The sequence below is a fragment of the Schistocerca nitens genome, chromosome 7 (genome assembly GCF_023898315.1).
Source record: "Schistocerca nitens isolate TAMUIC-IGC-003100 chromosome 7, iqSchNite1.1, whole genome shotgun sequence".
Lineage (NCBI taxonomy): Eukaryota > Metazoa > Arthropoda > Insecta > Orthoptera > Acrididae > Schistocerca > Schistocerca nitens.
Window position 1 is genome coordinate 407,828,953 of NC_064620.1, and position 26,067 is coordinate 407,855,019.

Consider the following 26,067-nt stretch of genomic DNA (forward strand, 5'->3'; position numbering starts at 1 on the left):
AGGTTTTCTCTCTTGGGATTCCATTATTCACTGTCGATGATAAACTTCCATGGAGCCACAACTTTCGGTTTAGGAGATGGCCTTTTGCGTTAATGAGACAACTTTACAGGACACGAGGTAAACAATTCTCTTAATGGTGAAGTGGGGAATTGGGCAGCAAAATAACTGATGATGACTGAAGAAGAGAGAAGATAAAATGTAGACTGGCAATGGCTAGAAAAGCATTTCTGAAGAAGAGAAATTTGTTAACATCGAACATAGATTCAAGTGTTAAGAAGTCTTTTCTGAAAGTATTTGTCTAGAGTGCAGCCATGTATGGAAGTGAGACAAGGACGATAAACAGTTTAGACAAAAAGGAGAATGTAAGTTTTCGACATTTGGTGCTACAGAAGAAGGTTGAAATTTATGTGGGTAGATCACGAAGCTAATGAGGTGGTACTGAATAGAATCATGGAGAGAAGAAATTTGTGGCACAACTTGACCAAAAGAAGGGAATGCCTGATGGGGCTCATTCTGAGACATCAAGGGATCACCAAGTTAGTATTGGAGAGAACTGTGAGGTAAAAATAGTAGAGGGAGACCTATAGTTGAGTCCAGTAAGCAGATTCAGAAGGATGTAGGTTGCAGTAGTTACTTTTACTTGAAGAGGCTTGCACAGGAGAGAATAGCATGGAGAGCTGCACCAAAGCAGTCTTAAGACTGAAGACAACAACAACAACAATCGGTATGAATGTTGTCAGTGTCCGCCCCCGGCAGCTGAGTGATCAACGCGACGGACTGTCCATCCTAAGGGCAAGGGTTAGATTCCCGGCTGGGTCGGAGATTTTATCCACTCAGGGACTGGGTGTTGTGTTGTCCTAATCATCATCATTTCATCCTCATCGACGCGCAAGTCGCCGAAGTTGCGTCAAATCGAAAGACTTGCACCAGGCGAGCGGTCTACCCGACGAGAGGCCCTGGTCACACGTGATTTATTTGTTTAATGTTGTCACTCAGAATGTTATGACGACGTGTTATGCTGTTGTGCCAGTTAAACAAATCAAGACTGTTTTTGTGGTACGGACATTGCTCATGTGCAGCTGAAACTAGGAAACACAACAAAATGTTTTTGTCTTCACTTAAAACTTGCGGGCTAATAGGCCGTGGTCGAAGTATAAAACTCTCCCCTGACGTTTCGTCTCCGACTGCGGGAGACATCCTCGGAGGTAAAGCGGCGCTTTACCTCCGAGGATGTCTTCCGCAGTCCGAGACGAAACGTCAGGGGAGAGTTTTATACTTCGACCACGGCCTATCAGCCCGTAAGTTTTAAGTGAAGACAATACCGGCCGTGAAAGTTTACATTGTATGATCAAAATGTTTTTGTGATCTAGACTCCGAGAATTTTTCATCCTTACAATTTCAGCAGAATCATCATATAGATAATCTCAGTGGAAAATGGACAAACTGTTTATCACAGACAACTGGTGTTCCACCAACAGAGAAAACCAATAGAGTTCCTGCGCAACCTCGCTGGATATTTTATGTTCAAATGTTTTGAACAATGGAAAGCAAAGAATGTAGGCGTGTGTGGAGTCAAAATGCTGCTGTTTGAAGCCGCCATCTCTAGCTCAGAACTAAATTTGTGGTATCAGACTTTTTTTTTAGACGTGACACTTCGTAGTCTATTCATCCGCTGCAACGTATTTAATCAGTATTGGTGAAATTTTTCACGGCGTTAAGACGTGTTTCAACATATAAGAGGCGATCAAAGTGTTTCCGTTCTAAGGCCGTACAGTCCAGAATCGGTTTCTTCTACGGCAAAATCGCCGTGGGCATTGAGGCAATCAGTCCATCGACGCAAAAGGTTGAAGATACCTATTTGGTAAAGAACTGCGTCCTGCTGGCTGAAGAAGTCCGTCACATCTATTGCACATCCTCGACCGACAGGAATGGTCGATCTTTCAAGGCCTTTCTTAAGGAACCATTGACGTGATAATCGCATGGAGAGAGATCAGCGTTATAGGGCGATTTTGCGTGTGTCCCCAGTTGAATCGGCTCAGCTTGAGCGTTACGGCATTTGCGACATGGGACTTGCGTTATCATGAAGCAGAAGCATTCCACAGCGATGATATTCGACAGACGTGCTGCCCCATACACATTCTTCAATCTCCGATGGATATATACTGGTGTTTCTCCTTTAGCAACCAAAAACAAAATAACAGCACGTTAATCCTGTTTGGACACATTTGGCAATAATGTTGCCATTGTTTACGTTTTCGCATTTTCCGCACGCACTTCGGAAAGTCACGAACGCCGCACAAATCCCTTGCCTAGATGTCTGTGCTTAAATACCCACGCAGTCTTTGACCGCCCCTTATAGAAGCACAGTAATCCGCTAATTATTCATAGTTCTTTAGATACGGTAGTAGTCTCGGTTTTTCTACGTCGGAGAAGCGCTTTTCGGTGTAAACGTGTTTTGCTCATCGTCACTGTACTGCTGTTGTTCTTTATTTTCTCTTCAGAAATATGGTCATCCCAGTTCTACCCACTGATTTTAGATTGTTTCATTCGTAATATTTTGGCTCTAACGTCAGTATCGATCTAAATTTTTGTACCTATGTCAGAAGAGTTCTCCCTGTGTTTCATAAAACTCTGTCGCCCTCCCACACTCTATTGTTCAGTTCGCGATCCATATACCAATTTTGTGAGCATTGCTTTCTGTGTCGCTATCGGGACCCCTCCCGTTATTCCCTTCCCTCTTCTTCCAACCCCCTGCCCCCCTCCGCCTTTCTTTTTTTATAGATATGTATACACGCGCCCTCCTCCTCGCGGGCCATCTGTGGGAGGAGAGAGAAGTCGGAGAAGGATTTCCCTTTCATCGCACGCTTTTTGCCTTTTAACCGGAAGTGGAGTCCGTTTGGCAGAGGCCGGAGTGCTGCAGATGAATAGAATCAGAATTACAAATGCCGCCACCCTCTTCTTCCGCCCCTGCCCGCAGCCCCGTTCCTTCCCACTGGCGATGCCGGCCCGTTTCCTAGCGACGAGCCGCCGGCAGAGGGCTCGAGCAGCGCAGAGCAGCACTTCCGCCGAAAACAACGCCTCGCTCCCCCCCCCCCCCCCCCAATCGCTCACCCACGCAGGCCTCTCCAGCGCTCAGAGCACAATCACAAGAGACCGAGAGTGGTGCCACGGCGCGGTGTTTCGCTGACATACACTGGGCGTTGTCGTTCGCGCGAACCAGTCCGTTCACGCTGACACTGAAACATAAACTGCGTATGCCATTGTTTGTTGGAGTGCTTCGAACAGAACGTGTTGCCGCACTGTCAAGGGCAGAAGCGATGAACGCAGACTTCACGCCAGACTGAGAAACGTTCCGTTCTACATCTGCATCTACATCTACAGGGATACTCTGCAAATCACATTTAAGTGCCTGGCATAGGGTTCATCGAACCACCTTCACAATTCTCTATTATTCCCATCTCGTATAGCGCGCGGAAAGAATGAACACCTATATCTTTCCGTACGAGCTTTAATTTCCCTTATTTTATCGTGTTGATCTTTCCTCCCTATGTATGTTGGTATCAGCAAAATAATTTCGCATTCGGAGGAGAAAGTAGGTTATTGGAATTTCGTGAGAAGATTCCGTCGCAACGAAAAACGCCTTTCTTTTAATGATGTCCAACACAAATCCTGTATCATTTCTGTGACACTCTCTCCCATATTTTGCGATAATACGAGGTGCGGCTAGAAAAAAACCGGACTGATGCTGGAAAAAACATTTATTTACAATTATTTACAATTTCATATTATCTCCTTCAATGTACTCTCCTCCTCGGTCTCTACACCGCTCCATACGAATTTTCCACTGTTCATAGCAATGCTGCAGATCATTTTCGGTAAGTCCATACATTACTTCCGTCGCTTTTTCTTTTACTGCTTCAACAGTCTCAAATCTAGTTCCTTTCAAAGCTGACTTGACTTTAGGGAAAAGAAAAAATCCACAGGGGGCCAAATCAGGTGAGTAGGGTGGATGATCTAAGATGGGAATGTTGTGTTTTGCCAAAAACGTCTTCACTGACAACGCACTGTGAGCTGGGGCATTGTCTTGGTGAAGGATCCATGACTTTTTTCTCCACAAATCGTTCCGTTTTCTCCGTACTCGCTCACGTAGGGTAGCCAGGACGCTAATGTAGTAATGCTGATTCACTGTTTGTCCCTCTGGTACCCAATCAATGTGCACAATCCCTTTGATGTCAAAAAAAATCAATCATCATTGCCTTGAATTTCGATTTTGACATTCGTGCTTTTTTTTGTCGTGGAGAACCAGGAGTTTTCCAATGCATCGATTGGCGTTTAGTTTCGGGATCGTAAGTAAAAAACCACGATTCATCGCAAGTAATAACATTTTGTAAGAAGGTGGGATCACTTTCAATGTTTTCCAGGATGTCAGAACAAATCATTCTTCGGCGTTCCTTCTGTTCAATTGTGAGACACTTTGGAACCATTTTTGAACACACTTTGTTCATGTTGAAACTTTTATGAAGAATCTGCCTAACACTTTCCTTGTCAACTCCTGTTAACTCAGACACTGCTCTGATTGTTAAACGGCGATCTTCTCGAACAAGTTTACCGATTTTTTCAATGTTTGCATCAGTTTTTGCTGACAATGGTCTGCCAGTGCGAGTGTCATCACTGGTGTCTTCGCGGCCATCTTTAAATCGTTTAAACCACTCAAACACTTGTGTTCGCGATAAACAATCATCGCCGTACACTTGTTGTAACATTACAAACGTTTCACTTGCAGATTTTCCTAGTTTGAAACAAAATTTGATGTCAACACGCTGTTCTTTCTGTACACTCAACATTTTCCGACGCACAGACAAAACGTCAACTACTTAAAACAGACGCCACGGGCAGACTGAGTGCAGGAGGCAGATGAAACTCGAGCAGTAGGCGGAGCGAGAGTCACGTGACAGGCCACGCGACTTTCAGCCTTATTGCATTCGTTTTATTGTTTCACCAGTACTAGTCCGGTTTTTTTCTAGCCACACCTCGTACAAAACGTGCTGCCTTTCTTTGAACTTTTTCGATGTACTCCATCAGTCCAATCTGGTAAGGATCCCACAACGCGCAGCAGCATGCTAAAAGAAGACGGACAGGCGTAGTGTAGGCAGTCTTCTTAGTAGGTCTGTTACATTTTCTAAGTGTCCTGTCAATCAAACGCAGTCGTTGGTTAGCCTTCCCCACAACAATTTTCCCGCGCCCGGGTTCCCGGGTTCGATTCCCGGTGGGGTCAGGGATTTTCTCTGCCTCGTGATGACTGGGTGTTGTGTGCTGTCCTTAGGTTAGTTAGGTTTAAGTAGTTCTAAGTTCTAGGGGACTGATGAGCACAGATGTTAAGTCCCATAGTGCTCAGAGCCATTTGAACCATTTGAACCCACAACAGTTTCTATGTGTTCCTTTCAATTTAAGTAGTTCGTGATTGTAATACCTAGGTATTTAATTGAATTTACGGCTTTTAGATTAGACTGATTTATCGTGTAACCGAAGTTTAACTAGTTCCTTGTAGTGGATGACCTCACACTTTTCGTTATTTAGGGTTAACAGCCACTTTTCGAACCATTCAGATAAAAGCACTCCGTCTTCAGGCCACGAGTGGCCTACCGGGACCATCCGACCGCCGTGTCATCCTCCTGGAGGATGCGGATAGTAGGGGCGTGGGGTCAGCACACCGCTCGCCCGGTCGTAAGATGGTATTCTTGATCGAAGCTGCTACTATTCGGTCGAGTAGCTCATCAATAGGCATCACGAGGCTGAGTGCACAAATGGCAACAGTGCATGGCGGCCTGGATGTTCACCCATCCAAGTGCCGACCACGCCCGACAGCGCGTAACTTCAGTGATCTCACGGGAACCGGTGTAACCACTGCGGCAAGGCCGTTGCCTCACCATTCGGATATCTTTTCTAAATCGTTTCGCAGTTTGTTTTCATCTTCTGATGACTTTATTAGTCGATAAACGACAGCGTCATCTGCAAACAACCGAAGACGGCTGCTCAGATTGTCTCCCAAATCGTTAATAGAGATAAGCAAAGATCCTGTAACACTACCTTGGGGAACGCCAGAAATCACTTCTGTTTTACTCGATGACTTTCCGTCAATTACTACGAACTGTTACCTCTCTGACAGGAAATCGTCCGCCCTTGGAAGTTCCGTGGCGTCGCATGAAATTACACTCACGACCACGGCAGGAATACGCACCTTTTCCGAGGAGCAAAAATTTTGCATCGCGTAATACCAGAGGCGCCTAACTGAGTTTCTCCCCTTGACAGCGCAAAAAATGAACAAATGTGTGGTTAAAAACACTAGATAAGCACAGTAATCCACTATTGACTACTAGTTTGAGCTCATTCACGAGTCATCTTCAGACTAATAAAAATTATTACTTAATTCATTGTATCAGACACCAGGTGTTACACATCGTCATAACCTGTGGATCTGAATCGCCCTTGTTGTCGTGTAACCACTAAAGTACGTCGTCATAACTCACAACGTTAGCCATATACGGTGAGATTCAGCTCTCCTACCGATCGGTTCTATGCAAATCGCAACACCTTAAAAGGACACGAGAGATTTTCATATTCTCTCACTCCCAACCTGCAAACTATTAGTTCTAGAGAAAAAATGAACCTGACGTTTTCGTAGGAAACGTAATGGAGTTCACGTTTTTCGTCTTATTGAAGAAGTACGCGTTTGTAGGTCACTATTATACGTTTTTCTTGAATAATTCGAAAAATACGGCCTCTATCGAAAACGTAACCTACTACAAAATTTAGCTAGATTAAACTTTCTACATAAAGATCCTGTTATTTTTTTCTGTGGCATTAATACTTTGGCCATAACGAGTGAGAAAATATGAAAATCTTGCTTGTAGTATTTGAAGGCATTGCCGGTTGCATAAAACCCAGTGGTAAGGGCAGCTGTACCAGCCTGCATATGTCCAGTGCTCATATTACGACGCTATCATATTTACATCCACACATGAACTACGCGATAGTTACCTTGTATTTAAACACAAGTGTCCCTATTTGACAATGCCAAACCACTGAAAAGTAGAGTTGTTTCCGGCAGAACTGAATGTGTAGTGCACCAGCACTTAACGTCAGATATGGCCAGGCTATCTGGTTCTGGACGGGTCTAATACCAGGACGTTCCTAGAGGCAGGAATTTTGTGCCATGCGCACATAACAGTAAAAAATGGAGTCCTGTTTTCACAGAAAATGAAACTGCAACAGCATTAACTATTCAGTCCACGCCTGCTATCTCTGAAGTAAGTTGTGTGAAAACAGTTTTCTTCTACTTGTTATGTTTTATTTACATGAAATTCAATGAAATAATTTTACAACTCTCCAACACACAATAAAACATCAGCTACATACCACCACAAACAAATTTACAGAGATTAGAGTGAATTTTATGTAGCAAATTAGAGATTAGACATTAGATTAGATTGGATTAGTACTTGTTCCATAGATCATGAATACGACACTTCGTAATGATGTGGAACGTGTCAGGTTAATAAAAGGTGTCTATACAAGATATTACATTACACAAAATACTACATGACACTTGATATTTTTTATTTTTGTTTTTTTTCAAAAATTCATCTAATGAGTTGAAGGAATTGCCATTCAGAAATTCTTTTAATTTCCTTTTAAATGCTATACGGCCATCTGTCAGACTTTTGATGCTATTAGGTAAGTGACCAAAGACTTTTGTGGCAGCATAATTTACCCCCTTCTGAGCCAAAGTTAGATTTAACCTTGAGTAGTGAAGATCATCCTTTCTCCTAGTGTTGCAGCCATGTACACTGCAATTACTTTTGAATTCGTTCGGATTGTTAATAACGGCATTACCATCAAAGCTAATGGAAACTTGACAAATGACAAGCCGGAAGTAGAAAACATTTTGAATAATCATTTTTTTAAATGTTGTAGAGAAAATAGGATCTAAATGTTCATTAGAAGAAGCAAGGCAGTTAATGGAAGAGGCATTACCCACACAATCTCATACAATTGATATTCCACCCACCTCCCCTCCTGAAATTAGGAAGATAATAAACTCTCTCAAGAATAAAAGCTCACATGGCATTTATGGCATTTCCAGCAGGATAAGAAAAGCATGTTCCCAAGAGATAAGTGGAATTCTTAGCCACATATGTAATAGCTCTCTGAAGCAGGGTATTTTCCCAGATAGACTGAAGTATGCCATTGTTAAACCACTGCATAAAAAAGGGGACACGTCTGATGTCAACTACCTCCCAATCTCTCTTCTGACTGCATTATCCAAAATTCTTGAAAAAGTAATGTATTGTACAATAGCTTCACACCTTTGTAAAATTAAATCTTTAACAAAATGTCAGTTTGGTTTCCAGAAAGGTTTTTCAACGGAAAATGCTATATATACTTTCACTAATGAAATATTAAATGCTCTGAGTAACCGGAAGTCACCCGTTGGGATTTTTTGTGATCTGTCAATGGCTTTTGACTGTGTAATACTTCTAGATAAGCTCAAGTACTGTGGTATCAATGGGACAGCGCTCAAATGGTTTAAATCATACCTAACTGGAAGAGTGCAGAAAGTTGAAATAAGCAGTTCACATAATATGCAAAAAACTGATGATTTCTCAAACAGGGGAACAATCAAGAACAGGGTGCCGCAAGGTGCGGTCTTCGGTCCTCTGCTATTCTTAATATACACTCCTGGAAATTGAAATAAGAACACCGTGAATTCATTGTCCCAGGAAGGGGAAACTTTATTGACACATTCCTGGGGTCAGATACATCACATGATCACACTGACAGAACCACAGGCACATAGACACAGGCAACAGAGCATGCACAATGTCGGCACTAGTACAGTGTATATCCACCTTTCGCAGCAATGCAGGCTGCTATTCTCCCATGGAGACGATCGTAGAGATGCTGGATGTAGTCCTGTGGAACGGCTTGCCATGCCATTTCCACCCGGCGCCTCAGTTGGACCAGCGTTCGTGCTGGACGTGCAGACCGCGTGAGACGACGCTTCATCCAGTCATAAACATGCTCAATGGGGGACAGATCCGGAGATCTTGCTGGCCAGGGTAGTTGACTTACACCTTCTAGAGCACGTTGGGTGGCACGGGATACATGCGGACGTGCATTGTCCTGTTGGAACAGCAAGTTCCCTTGCCGGTCTAGGAATGGTAGAACGATGGGTTCGATGACGGTTTGGATGTACCGTACACTATTCAGTGTCCCCTCGACGATCACCAGTGGTGTACGGCCAGTGTAGGAGATCGCTCCCCACACCATGATGCCGGGTGTTGGCCCTGTGTGCCTCGGTCGTATGCAGTCCTGATTGTGGCGCTCACCTGCACGGCGCCAAACACGCATACGACCATCACTGGCACCAAGGCAGAAGCGACTCTCATCGCTGAAGACGACACGTCTCCATTCGTCCCTCCATTCACGCCTGTCGCGACACCACAGGAGGCGGGCTGCACGATGTTGGAGCGTGAGCGGAAGACGGCCTAACGGTGTGCGGGACCGTAGCCCAGCTTCATGGAGACGGTTGCGAATGGTCCTCGCCGATACCCCAGGAGCAACAGTGTCCCTAAGTTGCTGGGAAGTGGCGGTGCGGTCCCCTAGGGCACTGCGTAGGATCCTACGGTCTTGGCGTGCATCCGTGCGTCGCTGCGGTCCGGTCCCAGGTCGACGGGCACGTGCACCTTCCGCCGACCACTGGCGACAACATCGATGTACTGTGGACACCTCACGCCCCACGTGTTGAGCAATTCGGCGGTACGTCCACGCGGCCTCCCGCATGCCCACTATACGCCCTCGCTCAAAGTCCGTCAACTGCACATACGGTTCACGTCCACGCTGTCGCGGCATGCTACCAGTGTTAAAGACTGCGATGGAGCTCCGTATGCCACGGCAAACTGGCTGACACTGACGGCGGCGGTGCACAAATGCTGCGCAGCTAGCGCCATTCGACGGCCAACACCGCGGTTCCTGGTGTGTCCGCTGTGCCGTGCGTGTGATCATTGCTTGTACAGCCCTCTCGCAGTGTCCGGAGCAAGTATGGTGGGTCTGACACACCGGTGTGAATGTGTTCTTTTTTCCATTTCCAGGAGTGTATATTAATGACTTGCCATTCTATATTCACAAAGATGCAAAGCTGGTACTTTTTGCCGATGATACAAGTATAGCTATTACATCCAACAGACAAGAATTAACTGATGAAATTGTGAGCGATGTTTTTCAGAAAATCATTAAGTGGATCTCTGCAAATGGGTCTCTCTTTAAACTTTGACAAAACACAGTGTATACAGTTCCACACAGTAAATGGAATGACACCATTAATAAATATAGACTTCGATCAGAAATCGGTAGCTAAGATAGAATATTCAAAAATTTTAGGTGTATGCATTGATGAAGGATTGAAATGGAAAAAACACACAGAAGATCTGCTGATACGTTTGAGTTCAGCTGTTGTTGTTGTTGTGGTCTTCAGTCCTGAGACTGGTTTGATGCAGCTCTCCATGCTATTCTATCCTGTGGAAGCTTCTTCATCTCCCAGTACCTACTCCAACCTACATCCTTCTGAATCTGCTTAGTGTATTCATCTCTTGGTCTCCCACTACGATTTTTACCCTCCACGCTGACCTCCAATGCTAAATTTGCCTCAAAACATGTCCTACCAACCAGTCCCTTCTTCTAGTCAAGTTGTGTCACAAACTTCTCTTCTCCCCAATCCTATTCAATACCTCCTCATTCGTTACGTGATCTGTAGCACCACATTTCGAAAGCTTCTATTCTCTTCTTGTCCAAACTAGTTATCGTCCATGTTTCACTTCCATACGTGGCTACACTCCATACAAATACTTTCAGAAACGACTTCCTGACACTTAAATCTATACTCGATGTTAACAAATTTCTCTTCTTCAGAAACGATTTCTTTGCCATTGCCAGTCTACATTTTATATACTCTCTACTTCGACCATCATCAGTTATTTTACTCCCTAAATAGCAAAACTCCTTTACTACATTAAGTGATTCATTTCCTAATCTAATTCCCTCAGCATCACCCGATTTAATTTGACTACATTCCATTATCCTCGTTTTGCTTTTGTTGATGTTCATCTTATATCCTCCTTTCAAGACATTGTCCATTCCGTTCAATTGCTCTTCCAAGTCCTTTGCTGTCCCTGACAGAATTACAATCTCAAAGTTTTTACTTCTTCTCCATGAATTTTAATACCTACTCCGAATTTTTCTTTTGTTTCCTTTACTGCTTGCTCAATATACAGATTGAATAACATCGGGGTGAGGCTACAACCTTGTCTCACTCCCTTCCCAACCATTGCTTCCCTTTCATGCCCCTCGACTCTTATAACTGCCATCTGGTTTCTGTACAAATTGTAAATAGCCTTTCACTGCCTGTATTTTACCCCTGCCACCTTCAGAATTTGAAAGAGAGTATTCCAGTCAACATTGTCAAAAGCTTTCTCTAAGTCTACAAATGCTAGAAACGTAGGTTTGCCTTTTCTTAATGTTTCTTCTAAGATAAGTCATAAGGTTAGTATTGCCTCACGTGTTCCAACATTTCTACGGAATCCAAACTGATCTTCCCCGAGGTCCTCTTCTACCAGTTTTTCCATTCGTCTGTAAAGAATTCGCGTTAGTATTTTGCAGCTGTGACATATTAAACTGATAGTTCGGTAATTTTCACATCTGTCAACACCTGCTTTCTTTGGGATTGGAATTATTATATTTTTCTTGAAGTCTGGGGGTATTTCGCCTATCTCATACATCTTGCTCGCCAGATGGTAGAGTTTTGTCATGACTGGCTCTCTCAAGGCCGTCAGTAATTCAGCTACTTATGCTATTACGGTCATTGCAAATTTTGGCGATACACATCTCAGTAAATTAGCTTACCATTCCTATTTTCATTCTCTGCTTTCGTATGGAATCATATTCTAGGGTAACTCATCATTGAGTAAAAGAGTGTTCATTTCACAAAAGCGTGTAATCAGAATAATTACTGGAGCTTATCCAATATCATCCTGCAGACACCTATTTAAAGAGCTAGGGATCTTCACTGAAGCCTCACAATATATATATTCACTTATGAAATTTGTCATTATAGTTATAAAGTAAGGTACCTTCCACAAAGCACTGTCGTGTTCCATATTACTTGTTGTATTAGTACCCCCATCAGTAAGGTCAGTTAGTAATAAAGAATGTGCTTGAGTGGTCATGCCACTTGTCTGACTAACTTCATTGTAGGATGTGTTGTGGGTGTACCAGTGGTGGACCTGGGGAACGATGTTGACGAGTGTTGTGGCGACGAATGACTTTCACTGTACTCCACAGCTGGTGGACTACAGCCGCATTGATGCTGTTGTTTGAACGCCGCCATCTTTCTGACGAGTTGGAAAATTCTTATCATGGTCTACGAGATGAGATCTGGATGAAATTTTGTACAGTGGCAACTACCCTTTTGGAGAATGAGTCTATTCCATCCTCTTGTGGTGTTGATGTTGACAGCTCTTCCAGACAGCTTTTGAGTTTTTCATCTCTGTTCTCGTTTAAACATTCGAGACTGGCATTGCTTTCCTTCTTCTTTTACTTCAGAGGCATCTTGCTAAAAGACGTGGTTCCAGTGTTTACTGGGATTGGTGTGAAAGTGGTTCACCATCAGTTGTTTCTGGACAGTGACCGTCAGCGTTGCTACGCAGGCTTCTTTTGGCTTCCGTCGAGAAGTTACGACAGCTATCCATATTTCAGTGTACGATGCGGTGTAGCATTTGAGAAACTGTTCCTTTTATCTTCCGTACATTGTACGTGGCACACTTATTTTTTGTAGCAGACGCTGCTATACCTATTCCTGCTTTTTCATGTGTGTTGTAGGAATCAAGCATGCTCTTCCATCGTCTTTCGCACTCATTTACTACAACCCAGCGTAACAATGCATTAGTCTCGTCTAGGACCTGTTGGCCTCCCACTCTTGACCTAAGGCGTTGGCGCACTACGGATTGTATTCTGTCTGAAAATAAATTCACTCTTTTGACACGTACCATGCGGTGCAATATTCCAACTCCTATGAAAATCTGGCTTTAAGCAGGAACTTTGCATAGCGCAAACGTGACAGGTCGTTTTACGACGGCAGAGTCGCAGAACTTAGACACATTCCTCATTTGTGTTTTCTGACGAAATGGAACCGCAAGCGCTTTAACTACTCAGTCCACACCTGTAAACCTCAGATTATAACATAGGTTAAAAAATTTTCATTACTTTCCAAAGAAGTTAATGTGTTGACGCTAAGCATGTAAGCGAGAAGTACTTTAGAAGAGGTTTGAAATTATGTTTATAACCTGTTGTAAATCCTCATTCTGTTTTTAAAAAAAGCAAGCTCTTCACGCATTCTAGTGTGGAAAGAGTCGCATCTCCGGAACTGTATATCGTACAATGACACACTTTTCCAGGCACATTTGGTGGTTATGTAACACTGTTGCAAAATTTGTTGCGAATAGAAATAGTAGTTAAGAGGTAATAAATTAAAATGTCTCTCCTAATGCTGGAGTTCGACTGCATGAACAACGGAAATGCAGTAAGCATTTTTTTTCCTTTTCATCGTTTTGTGTGTGTTTGGTGGGGCGTTATCAGCAAGACAATCTGCAAAGCTTCGAAATTATGTATTAGATATACTGGTAATCGCTAAGTGCTCTCATTCTGAAACACTGGATGAATTTAGTCGAGGTATCTGCATATGGTAGTTACTCTGCCACCAGTCAACATGGTTCAAATGGCTCTGACCACTAGGGAACTTTGAGGTCATCAGTCCCCTAGACTTAGAACTACTTAAACCTAACTAACCTAAGGACATCACACACATCCTTGCCCTAGGCAAGATTCGAACCTGCGACCGTAGCAGCAGCGCGGCTCCGGACTGAAGCGTCTAGAACCGCTCATCCACAGCGGCCGGCTCCCTCCAGTCGCCAACTCAACTGCTAATTGTAATACTCGTCTTTCTGTGTTGAACCTGTAGCATGAGATTATGCCTCTTAGTGAGTAGATTATGAGAAATTATAATTTTTTTTCTTTCGGTCAATAATGATACAAAATATTGAAAATTAAATTATTTACTATCCCTGCTAGCTGCTAGATAGACAACCTGCAACTTGAATTGGGTTACCGTGCCTCGGGCTAGTCGCACTGTAATATACTGTAGGAAGATGTGCCGGCTGGGAAGAGTGTTTAATCAACTTGTTCTTACTTCAAGCGAGGTGCTAATATACTATGCAGTAGCGATGAATCGCTTGAGAGAAAAGAGAAGGAAATTCCAAGTGCAGAGGGTCAAGCAGTAATGTTTTTTTGGCACTGCAATAGTTATCATTTTAACTGCCGCACTGCGGAAACGCGCTTTTTAGCACACTTTTCAGTCATTCTTCACATGAGATTTATCTGACTTGCAACAACTGCTACACTAGAACGCAGCGCACGACGTTCTAGACTCGTCGACAAACAGTTGGCCGGTCACGGCTGACGTACAGCGTTTAAGTAGTTCTAAGTTCTAGCGCCCCCCCCCCCCCCCCCCATGAACCACGGACCTTGCCGTTGGTGGGGAGGCTTTCGTGCCTCAGCGATACAGATGGCAGTACCGTAGGTGCAACCACAACGGAGGGGTATCTGTTGATCTGTTGAGACGCCAGACAAACGTGTGGTTCCTGAAGAGGGGCAGCAGCCTTTTCAGTAGTTGCAGGGGCAACAGTCTGGGTGATTGACTGATCTGGCCTTGTAACACTAACCAAAACGGCCTTGCTGTGCTGGTACTGCGAACGGCTGAAAGCAAGGGGAAACTACAGCCGTAATTTTTCCCGAGGGCATGCAGCTTTACTGTATGGTTAAATGATGATGGCGTCCTCTTGGGTGAAATATTCCGGAGGTAAAATAGTCCCCCATTCGGATCTCCGGGTGGGGACTACTCAGGAGGACGTCGTTATCAGGAGAAAGAAAACTGGCGTTCTACGGATCGGAGGGTGGACTGTCAGATCCCTTAATCGGGCAGGTAGGTTAGAAAATTTAAAAAGGGAAATAAATTGGTTAAAGTTAGATATAGTGGAAATTAGTGAAGTTCGGTGGCAGGAGGAACAAGACTATTAGTCAGGTGAATACAGGATTATAAATAAAAAATCAAATAGGGGTAATACAGAGTAGGTTTAATAATGAATAAAAAAATAGGAGTGCGGGTACAAAATTCTAATCAAATTAGGACTAATAATTAAAAACCCTATAGAAAGAATAAATATTAAAACAATAATAATAAAACGATTTATATTCTTCTCACCCGATATATAATCCTCTATATAATAAATAACCAAAGAAGAAATATATGTAACAAAACACATAAAAATAAGAGACATTCAATCCAAAATTAAAGTCAAGCTACTACAAACAGCATAGTGAACGTATTATTGTGGCCAAGATAGACACGAAGCCCACGCCTACTACAGTAGTACAAGTTCATATGCCAACTAGCTCTGCAGATGATGAAGAAATTGATGAAATGTATGATGAGGTAAAAGAAATTATTCAGATAGTGAAGGGAGACGAAAATTTAATAGTCATGGGTGACTGGAATTCCAGAGTAGGAAAAGGGAGAGAAGGAAACATAGTAGGTGGATATGGATTGGGGGTAAGAAATGGAAGAGGAAGCCGTCTGGTAGAAATTTGCACAGAGCATAAATTAATGATAGTTAACACTTGGTTCAAGAATCATGAAAGATGGTTGTATACTTGGAAGAACCATGGAGATACTAAAAGGTATCAGATAGATTATGTAATGGTAAGACAGAGATTTAGGAACCAGGTTTTAATCTGTGGGACATTTCCAGGCGCAGATGTGGACTCTGACCACAATCTATTGGTTATGAACTGTAGATTAAAACTGAAGAAACTGCAAAAAGGTGGGAATTTAAGGAGACGGGACCTTGATAAACTGACTAAACCAGAGGTTGTAGAGAGTTTCAGGGAGAGCATAAGGGAACAATTGACAGGAATGGGGGAAAGAAATACAGTAGAAGAAGAATGGGTAGCGCTGAGGGATGGAGTAATGAGGGCAGCAGACGATCAAGTAGGTAAAAAGACGAGGGCTAGTAGAAATCCTTGGGTAACAGAAGAAATATTGAATTTAATTGATAAAATATAAAAATGCAGTCAATGAAGCAGGCAAAAAGGAATACAAACGTCTCAAAAATGAGATCGACGTGAAGTGCAAAACTGCTAAGCAGGGATGGCCAGAGGACAAATGTAAGGATGTAGAGGCTTATCTCACTAGAGGTAAGATAGATACTGTCTACAGGAAAATTAAAGAGACCTTTGGATAAAAGAGATGCACTTGTATGAATATCAAGAGCTCAGATGGAAACCCAGTTCTAAGCAAAGAAGGGAAAGCAGGAAGGTGGAAGGAGTATATAGATGGTCTATACAAGGGCGATGTACTTGAGGACAATATTATGGAAATGGAAGAGGATGTAGATGAAGATGAAATGGGAGATAAGATACTGCGTGAAGAGTTTGACAGAGCACTGAAAGATCTGAGTCGAAACAAGGCCCCGGGAGTAGACAACATTCCATTAGCACTACTGACGGCCTTGGGAGAGGCACTCCTGACAAAACTCTACCATCTGGTGAGCAAGATGTATGAGACAGGCGAAATACCCTCAGACTTCAAGAAGAATGTAATAATTCCAATCCCAAAGAAAGCAGGTGTTGACAGATGTGAAAATTAGCGAACTATCAGTTTAATAGGTCACAGCTGCAAAATACTAACGCGAATTCTTTATAGACGAACGGAAAAACTGGTAGAAGTCGACCTCGGGGAAGATCAGTTTGGACTCCGTAGAAATGTTGAAACAGTGAGGCAATACTGACCTTACGCGTTATCTTAGAACAAAGATTAAGGAAAGGCAAACCTACGGTTCTAGCATTTGTAGACTTAGAGAAAGCTTTTGACAATGTTGACTGGAATTCTCTCTTTCAAATTCTGAAGGTGGCAGGGGTAAAATACAGGGAGCGAAAGGCTATTTACAATTTATACAGAAACCAGATGGCAGTTATAAGAGTCGACGCGCATGAAAGGGAAGCAGTGGTTGGGAAGGGACTGAGACAGGGTTCTAGCCTATCCTCAATGTTATTCAACCTGTATATTGAGCAAGCAGTGAAGGAAACAAAAAAAAAATTCGGAGTAGGAATTAAAATCCACGGAGAAGAAATAAAAACTTTGAGGTTCGCCGATGACATTGTAATTCTGTCGGAGACTGCAAAGGAACTGGAAGAGCAGCTGAACGGAATGGACAGTGTCTTGAAAGGAGGATATAAGATGGACATCAACAAAAGCAAAACGAGGATAATGGAATGCAGCCGAATTAAATCGGGTGATGCTTCGGGAATTAGATTAGGAAATGAGACACTTAAAGTAGTAAATGAGATTTGCTATTTTGGGAGCAAAATAATTGATGATGGTCGAAGTAGAGAGGATATAAAATGTAGACTGGCGATGGCAAGGAAATCGTTTCTGAAGTGAGGAATTTGTTAGCATCGAGTATAGATTTAAGTGTCAGGAAGTCGATTCTGAAAGTAGTTGTATGGAGTGTAGGCAAGTATGGAAGTGAAACATGGACGATAAATAATTTGGACAGGAAGAGAATAGAAGCTTTCGAAATGTGGTGCTACAAAAGAATGCTGAAGATTAGATGGGTAGATCACATAACTAAAGAGGAGGTATTGAATAGAATAGGGGAGAAGAGGAGTTTGTGGCACAAATTGACAAGAAGAAGGGACCGGTTGGTAGGAATTTTCTGAGGCATCAAGGGATCACAAATTTAGCATTGGAGGGCAGGGTGGAGGGTAAAATCGTATAGGGAGACCAAGAGATGAATACATTAAGCAGTTTCAGAATGATGTTGGTTGCAGTAAGTACTGGGAGATGAAGAAGCTTGCACATAATAGAGTAATATGGAGAGCTGCATCAAACCAGTCTCAGGACTGGAGACCACAACAACAACAACAAGTTCTAGGGGACCGATGACCTCAGAAGTTGTCTCATAGTGCTCAGAGCCATTTGATGTCACTACACTGTAATAATCATTGAATCAAGTGCTTTGACGCGAACGCCCTCGATCCAAATGACCATGTGAATTGACAGCTGGAGAAAATCTGTATTTATGGAGAAGGGCGGGAGGTAATACTGCTTTTGCCGGCCGAAGTGGCCGTGCGGTTAAAGGCGTTGCAGTCTGGAAACGCAAGACCGCTACGGTCGCAGGTTCGAATCCTGCCTCGGGCATTGTGATGTCCTTAGGTTAGTTAGGTTTAACTAGTTCTAAGTTCTAGGGGACTAATGACCTCAGCAGTTGAGTCCCATAGTGCTCAGAGCCATTTGAACCATTTTTTAATACTGCTTTCGTTATGACCGAATGTGGCCTTCTTCATTACTAATGATCAGCGGTCCTCGTCCACTGCTTTTGCTCAACGATTTGTTACAGGCACTTAACTGCGCTGTCAAGTCTCTGAAAGGTGTTTTATTGCGCCCAAGGTAAAGCTTGTCACCTCATGTACCTAGAGGTAAAAAATGCACCTCCGTCTCTCTCTCGCCCTCTCAGTTGACATTTCGCTGATTATGTAACTTGTGCCTGGCAATTGGTGCCGATGTAGCAACATGTGCTCGTGTACACGAACGACATACTGTGTTAATTATTTCTGTCTGATGCATGGGAATGTCGCCATCAGTGTCTGGTATCGCCTGTGGCTGTGCTACCGTAAACATAAGAAAAATTTTAGTTTCTTCTCCTTTTCAATGCTCTGGGTTAACAACTGTTCATACGTTATTAGTGGCTTTTCCCGTGACAGAGGGGCGGGGGAGGGGCGGGGTCGGGGGAGGGGCGGTGGTTGTTTGGGGGAAGAGAGCAAACAGCGAGGTCATCGGTCTCATCGGATTAGGGAAGGAAGGCGGCCATGCTCTTTCAAAGGAACCATTTGCTTGGAGCGATTTAGGGAAATCACGGAATACCTAAATCAGGATGGCCGGACGCAGGACTGAACTGTCGTCCTCCGGAATACGAGTCTAGTGTAGTAACCACTGCGCCACATCACTCAGTCTGCGTTGTTAGTCTCGTAGTTATTAGCGATTCGGATCTGACGGTATTTTGTCAAGGAAAGTTCGACTGATGAGCGAATAGACAGTTTCGCGTCAAAATATTGCCAAATATATTTGCTAGATTCCCTCTCCCCCTCTCTAGCGCCCTCTGCACGCACGGAGTAATTCTAGCGGCAGCAACATTCTCCTGACCATTAAGCCCGCACCTTGCGGAAGCCGGGGAACCCCCGCGTGCTGATGGCGCCATTCACAGTGCGTGACGTCACGCTTCCGGCGGCCGCCCTGTTTCTCCATTTCCGGCCGCGTGGCGCGCGCTCACGCTTCGACGCGCAATTAGACGCCGAGCGGCGGCCGCCGGCTGAATGCGCCTTTTGTCGGCCCGGCGAGCTGCTGATGCGCTTTTCGTTCAGGCCGGACCGGCAAAAAGGGGGTTAGCAACTCGTGATGGATGTGGCGTTCTGACAGTGGGGTAGAACGACTGCGATTGTACGCCGAGCTAATCTTACGATCAAGAACACGCTTATGTAGTTTATATACGGCAGTAAATAACGGCGTACAGGTTAATGCCGTGAGCCTGAACTTCCGGAGGACGCGCGATACATTTCCGCAGTGTACCCTAATGAGCAAAATACGAGAGTACCGAATATTAGTGCGGAATATTGGCCATTATTTTGATTAAGGTGAGGTGTTGCTAACAAACAGAACATGAAATGGGTATTGGTGCGAGGATCCGGGAGTGGTAAATGCCTGAACCCAGACCCAGCAGGAAAACTGACAATAAATGTTTCACAAACAATAATATTCATAAGGCAGACCAAGGTAAATTGAGCACATTCGTTAAAGTCATATAATCACTGAATTGTAAGGGACCGAATATAGTTCACAGACCCCAATAAGCAATTACATTCACAATATTATAAAGGCGATTACAAATAAAATCTATATTTAAAAAAATTAAAATAATTTAAAGGCGCCAATGAATATTGACGTAAATTATTTAAAAGCACCACCAAGTAAACTGAATGATACAAGGATAATAATTTAAGAGCGCCAATGATCATTAACATCACAAAATTGTTTAAAGTCAATAGCAAGATTTAGAAACTACAAGAGGCAAATTATACAAAGTAATATCAAAAAATTATTTTAAAGTCGCGAACAATAATAAGAGCAAGAATTACCCATATCAAAATGTTTTAAGACCAGCAATAAGCAGAACAAATGCTGAACCGTTCCATGTATCTCAACAGAGTACAAGCAGCCTTACAATGATGCAGGTTAAATTACAACCCAGGATTTGTGCCAACGAAGAACACCATTGCCGCGCTCTGGAAACTTTGCCTAGAAGTAGGAGTTTACATTCGACGTGGGTCGTTATAGGCCGTCCCACTAGTTTTACATAGGTAGAATAAAAATTTCTCATTAAAATCTTACGTATTATGATTAAATTAACTTCATTCCTTCTCTTCCATCGCTAGATGTTCAGGACCATGCGATGCGGGTGGCTTCCGTCGTTCTTCATTGACTGTTAGACCGTGAAATATCGTTAAAGTGTAAGGAAGTTAAAAAAAAAAAAAGCACTCCGTCTTCAGACCAACCGGGACCATCCGACTGCCGTGTCATACTCAGAGGAGGATGCGGATAGGAGGGGCGTGGGGTCAGCACACGGCACTCCCGGTCATAATGACGGTATTCTTGACCGAGGCCGCTACTGTTCGGTCGAGTAGCTCCTCACTTGTCATCACAAGGCTGAGTGCACCGCGAAAACTGGCAACAGCGCATGGCCACTGGTTGGTCACCCATCCAAGTGCCGGCCAAGCCCTACAGTGCTTAATTTCGGTGATCTCACGGGAACCGGTATCTCCACTGCGACAACGCCGTTCCCAGTAAGAATGTAAAGAAAATTAAATTATTGGACTTGCTTTCTACGACGATAGTTTCTTTCTTTGAGGCAAAATATTCTACAAAAGAGCCGACATGGAACTCAGATCGTCTTGTCATTGAACAATGGTGACCGCAGCCCTATTGAAATAGGCCTCCTGTGAAATAGTAACTGATAGTTTTGATTAGTTGGCGATCTATAAGAGTAAGTTTTTCAAATATAACTAGTATATAAAACACCTCTACACAATTAATTAATTATTAAAAACCACTTTTACATGAGCGACATTTACAATGTATTACCAACCAAGAAGCAGTTAAAGAATCAACAGACACTAATCTTGTCATGACAGAAGAAGTACTGTAGCCTTTTTATCTTGTTTTAAAATATAAATAGTAAAGATATAAAAACAGCATCTCAGGATTCTGAAACTAATTTCTGCAATACAATTTCCTGAAATTATGTAACTGAGTAGTACAAGGTGTATTCTTTACATATATTTTATAATTTTTTAAAGCAAAGGAAAAGATTGTATGGCATTACGTCAACTGGCAAGTAAATTTAACTACACTCCTGGCCATAAAAATTGCTACACCACGAAGATGTGCTACAGACGCAAAATTTAACCGACAGGAAGAAGATGCTGTGATATGTAAATGATTAGCTTTCCAGAGCATTCACACAAGGTTGGCGCCGGTGGCGACAACTACAACGTTGCATGGTGAAACGTTGTTGTGATGCCTCGTGTAAGGACTTTGATAAAGGTCGGATTGTAGCCTATCGCTATTGCGGTTTATCGTATCGCGACATTGCTGATCGCGTTGGTCGAGATCCAATGAATGTTAGCAGAATATGGAATCGGAAGGTATAGGAGGGTAATACGGAACGCCGTGCTGGATCCTAACGGCCTGGTATCACTCGCAGTCGAGATGACAGGCATCTTATCCGCATGGCTGTAACGCATCGTGCAGCCACGTCTCGATCCCTGAGTCAACAGATGGGGACGTTTGCAAGACATGAGCCGTCTGCACGAAGAGTTCGACGACGTTTGCAGCAGCATGGACTATCAGCCCGTAAACCATGGCTGCGGCTACCGTTGACGCTGCATCACAGACATGAGCGCCAGCGATGGTGTACTCAACGACGAACCTGGGTGCACGAATGGCAAGACGTCATTTTTTCGGATGAATCGAGGTTCTGTTTACAGTATCAAGACGGTCGCATCCGTGTTTGGCGACATCGCGGTGAAAGCACATTGGAAGCGTGTATTCGTCATCGCCATACTGGCGTATCACCCGGTGTGATGGTATAGTTACACGTCTCGGTCACCTCCTGTTCGCATTGACGGCACTTTGAACAGTGGACGTTACATTTCAGATGTGTTACGACCCGTGGCTCTACCCTTCATTCGATCCCTGCGAAACCCTACTTGTCAGCAGGATAATGCACTACCTCATGTTGCAGGTCCTGTACAGGCCGTTCTGGATACAGAAAATGTTCGACTTCTGCCCTGGCCAGCACATTCCCCAGATCTCTCACCAATTGAAAACGTCTGTTCAATGGTGGCCGAGCAACTGGCTCGCCACAATACGCTGGTCACTACTCTTGATGAACTGTGGTATCGTGTTGAAGCTGCATGGGCAGCTGTACCTGTACACGCCATCCAAGCTCTATTTGACTCAATGCCCAGGCGTATCAAGGCCGTTATTACGGCCAGAGGTGGTTGTTCTGGGTACTGATTTCTCAGGATCTATACACCCAAATTGCGTGAAAATGTAATCACATGCCAGTTCTAGTATATTTATCCAATGAATACCCGTTTATCATCTGCATTTCTTCTGGGTGTAGCAATTTTAAAGGCCAGTGGTGTAGATTATGACAGTGTACTTATGTCACAGATGTGTAGTGTAGCTCGTTGTGAGGCGCTCATCTGAGGTGTCGTATTGGTGTTGGCAGATGGCGGTGTTCAACTGGACGGTGGCCGTCGAGAGCGCCGTGGACTCTTCGTTCTTCTGGGGCTACCTGGTCACGCAGGTGCCCGGCGGTTTCCTGGCGTCCGCCTACCCGGCCAACAGGTGCGTCCAACCACCACAGCATCCTGTTCCACACCACCTCACTCCCATACCGAAATACTCTCAATTACAGTCATCATTTACGTAAGAATAAATGTTATGCGTCATACGCAACTGAATGCACGTTTCGCCAAGGACAGAAGCTGAAGCAATGAATTAAAATCTGTAGGACGGCCAGGACGTGAACCTGGGGCTCCTGCTTATAAGGCAGATGGGCTAACCAATACGGCGTCATAGCACTGTAGTTACTACCACTGCACGGGCTCTGGTGCCTGAGTAACAGAAACTTCAGTTCATCTACGCCTGAGCTACAGGCAGGATTCCGGCATTTCGTACAAAACTGGCGTGGTATTCCAACATTGGAGCGCCTCGACAACAGTGACGATTTAAGAAGGGGAAAATGGGCTGAAGGTGTGAACTGAAGTTGCTGTTTGGGAGGACATTGGACAACGGTTGTACTTTCAGCTGTATTAGACACAGTGCGGTGTTGTAGCGCTTAGCACATCTCCCTAATAAGCTGGAAGCCTCGGTTCAAGTCCTGGCAAGGGCCTAAATTTTAATTTATTGCTTCAGCTTCTATCCTTATCGAATACAAAACTGACTTGTGTGTCTCCAGGGAAATGTAATTTCTTCATATCAATCAATTTATTTATTTTGTGGTTGAAGCTCACTTTGTCCCTGATTGCTTTCAAATATACTGAGTTCCCGAAGGGGACCGTTTCGATTTCCGGCCATGTCAGAGATATTCTCTGCTCGGTGACAGATGTTGTGTTGTTCTTGTCTTCGTATTATTATTATTGACAAGAAAATCACCAACCTAGAATCACGTGGCAAGTATTAAGCCTGTGTAACTTCGTACCAGGGTATGACTCACAACTGATGAATGTTCTGAATTGTGAAACACACTGTCGTATCGTCCTTCCACTGTTGAGATGGTTGTATGGGCACGCCCTTATGCCAATAAAGTGACAGAGAGAGAGAGAGAGAGAGAAAGAGAGAGAGAGGGGGGGGGGGAGTGTAGCACCTTTAAACACAGTACATTTATTGGTCGATACTCCAACCTAGTGACCGATTTTAGAATCACATGAAGAAATGTTCGCTTGAAACCACCGTCACCAGTTTTCTTGTTGCGAAAACATGAGACTGTGTCTTGTACAGTGTCTGTAAATATTACTTCCACACATTTAAGTGTTCTATAATACAGTAAAGCTATTCATAAGATACCATTAATTCATCAGTGATAATTATTCCTGGAAGTAAAGCTCTTACTAAGGAACATGCAATATTTCCAAAAGAATTGACTTTCTTGTATTTCTTAACGATTTACCTGACTTGAAAGATGTAATAGATTATATTTTAAAATGTATCTAAGCTGTAAGTGGTTTTTCTTAGTACTTCTATTACAGGTCTGGCAAAAAGCGAAAGTCTGAAAGATGTTCTAATGTACAACACTCCTCCCTGCCTTGAGCGAATGCAAATTATTCTTCAACACCTACACTTTTTTCGGTGCAGTGTCACCATCATCAGTGAGTTCATATCACTTTCTCTCAAATAACATGTAAAAGAGTTTGCATGATAATATATACAGCTTTGCGATTATGGTACTTGTACTGGTAACAAAATATATACGTTCATATCGCACAGTCATGCCCGTGTAGCTTTCTGTCATTTACGGTGCAGCTGATATTTGCTACAGTCTGTCTTCTTCAATGAATCCAACCATGCAAACGTTTTTACGTGAAATTTGACGGAACATAAAATGAACCCATCGGCGGTGGTGAAACTTCAAAGAAATATTTACGGGTGTTGAAGAAGAATTTGTGTTTGCTCAAAGCAGGACACGTTTCCAAAATTATGTGTGATTGTCATTATAATTTTCTACAGAACACGTTTCACCTAATCATGGTAGGCATCTTTTGTGACCTTTGTTGTTGTGGTCTTCAGTCCTGAGACAAATAAAAGAAATTATTATTTAAATCTCAATATTTTGTTGTTGGGTATGTAGTGTTGGTTGGCAGCTGACTTGCTTTAAGACTTGCATATATATAAGAAGGTATCGGGTCACAGAATATATTCTCAAGCATCCAGAAATCCTCAGTTTGGAAGGAAGTGTTGATAGTAAAATTTTTAGGGGAAGACCAAGACTTAAAAACAGTAAGCAGACTCAAATTTATGTAGGTGGAAATAGTTATGCAGGGATGAAGAGGTTTGCACAGAATAGACTAGTGTGCAGAGCTCCACCATACCTGTCTTCTGACTGAGTATCACAATAACAACTTCGAATTACTTCTATAGGCGGTGCTCTGTGTTAATATTGCGACCAACCGCGCTGTAAAGATTTCCAGAACTTTTACTCGTTCAGTAGCTACCTTTAGATCCACTGAAGGCTGTCCTCGTTTAAAGACACTTCACATTTACACTAGGTGTAGGTGATGGCGGTGGTCGTGGCGCTAGTGTAAAGTGCTGAAATTACATAGATCTGCTGCTTTACGCACATAAATAAAGAATTGTGTTGTTATCTTGTCAATTAAGCGAGGCTCCCACTTGATGCCCAGATGACAGCATCTGATTGGGTACATGACTTCATGGAGATGCCGCATGCTGAGATGAAGCTCTCTGCCTCTATAGATTATTGTCCGTGCTGGCTTTATAGCGTCATTGCAGCACCACCAACCACTCTTACGAGGCGATACACTACGTTTCATACTCTAGGCATAATGCACTCAGATCTTCTACCACGTTCGTAATTGTCACTTCATCTTCAGTCAATACACCTTTCAAAACAGCAGATGACTGGAATCAGAAACATACAAAAAATATTTGAGCCCGCGAATGAATGAGCACAGGGAGAGCAGACTAACAAAATAAATATTCGTTTATTTCTGGAGAATAACTTACCAATAACATGAGTTGCCGAAAAGGGTAATGAAATGTCA

General features: G+C 43.3%; 1 protein-coding gene across 1 annotated transcript in view; it reads left to right on the top strand.

The window, feature by feature from the left end:
* LOC126195661 (vesicular glutamate transporter 1) overlaps positions 1–26,067 on the top strand; it is a 213,356-nt gene that overhangs the window by 43,887 nt on the left and 143,402 nt on the right. Inside the window, exon 5 of the mRNA XM_049934286.1 lies at positions 23,016–23,134. Coding sequence (XP_049790243.1) covers positions 23,016–23,134 — 119 coding nt within the window. The remainder of the gene's footprint in view (positions 1–23,015; positions 23,135–26,067) is intronic.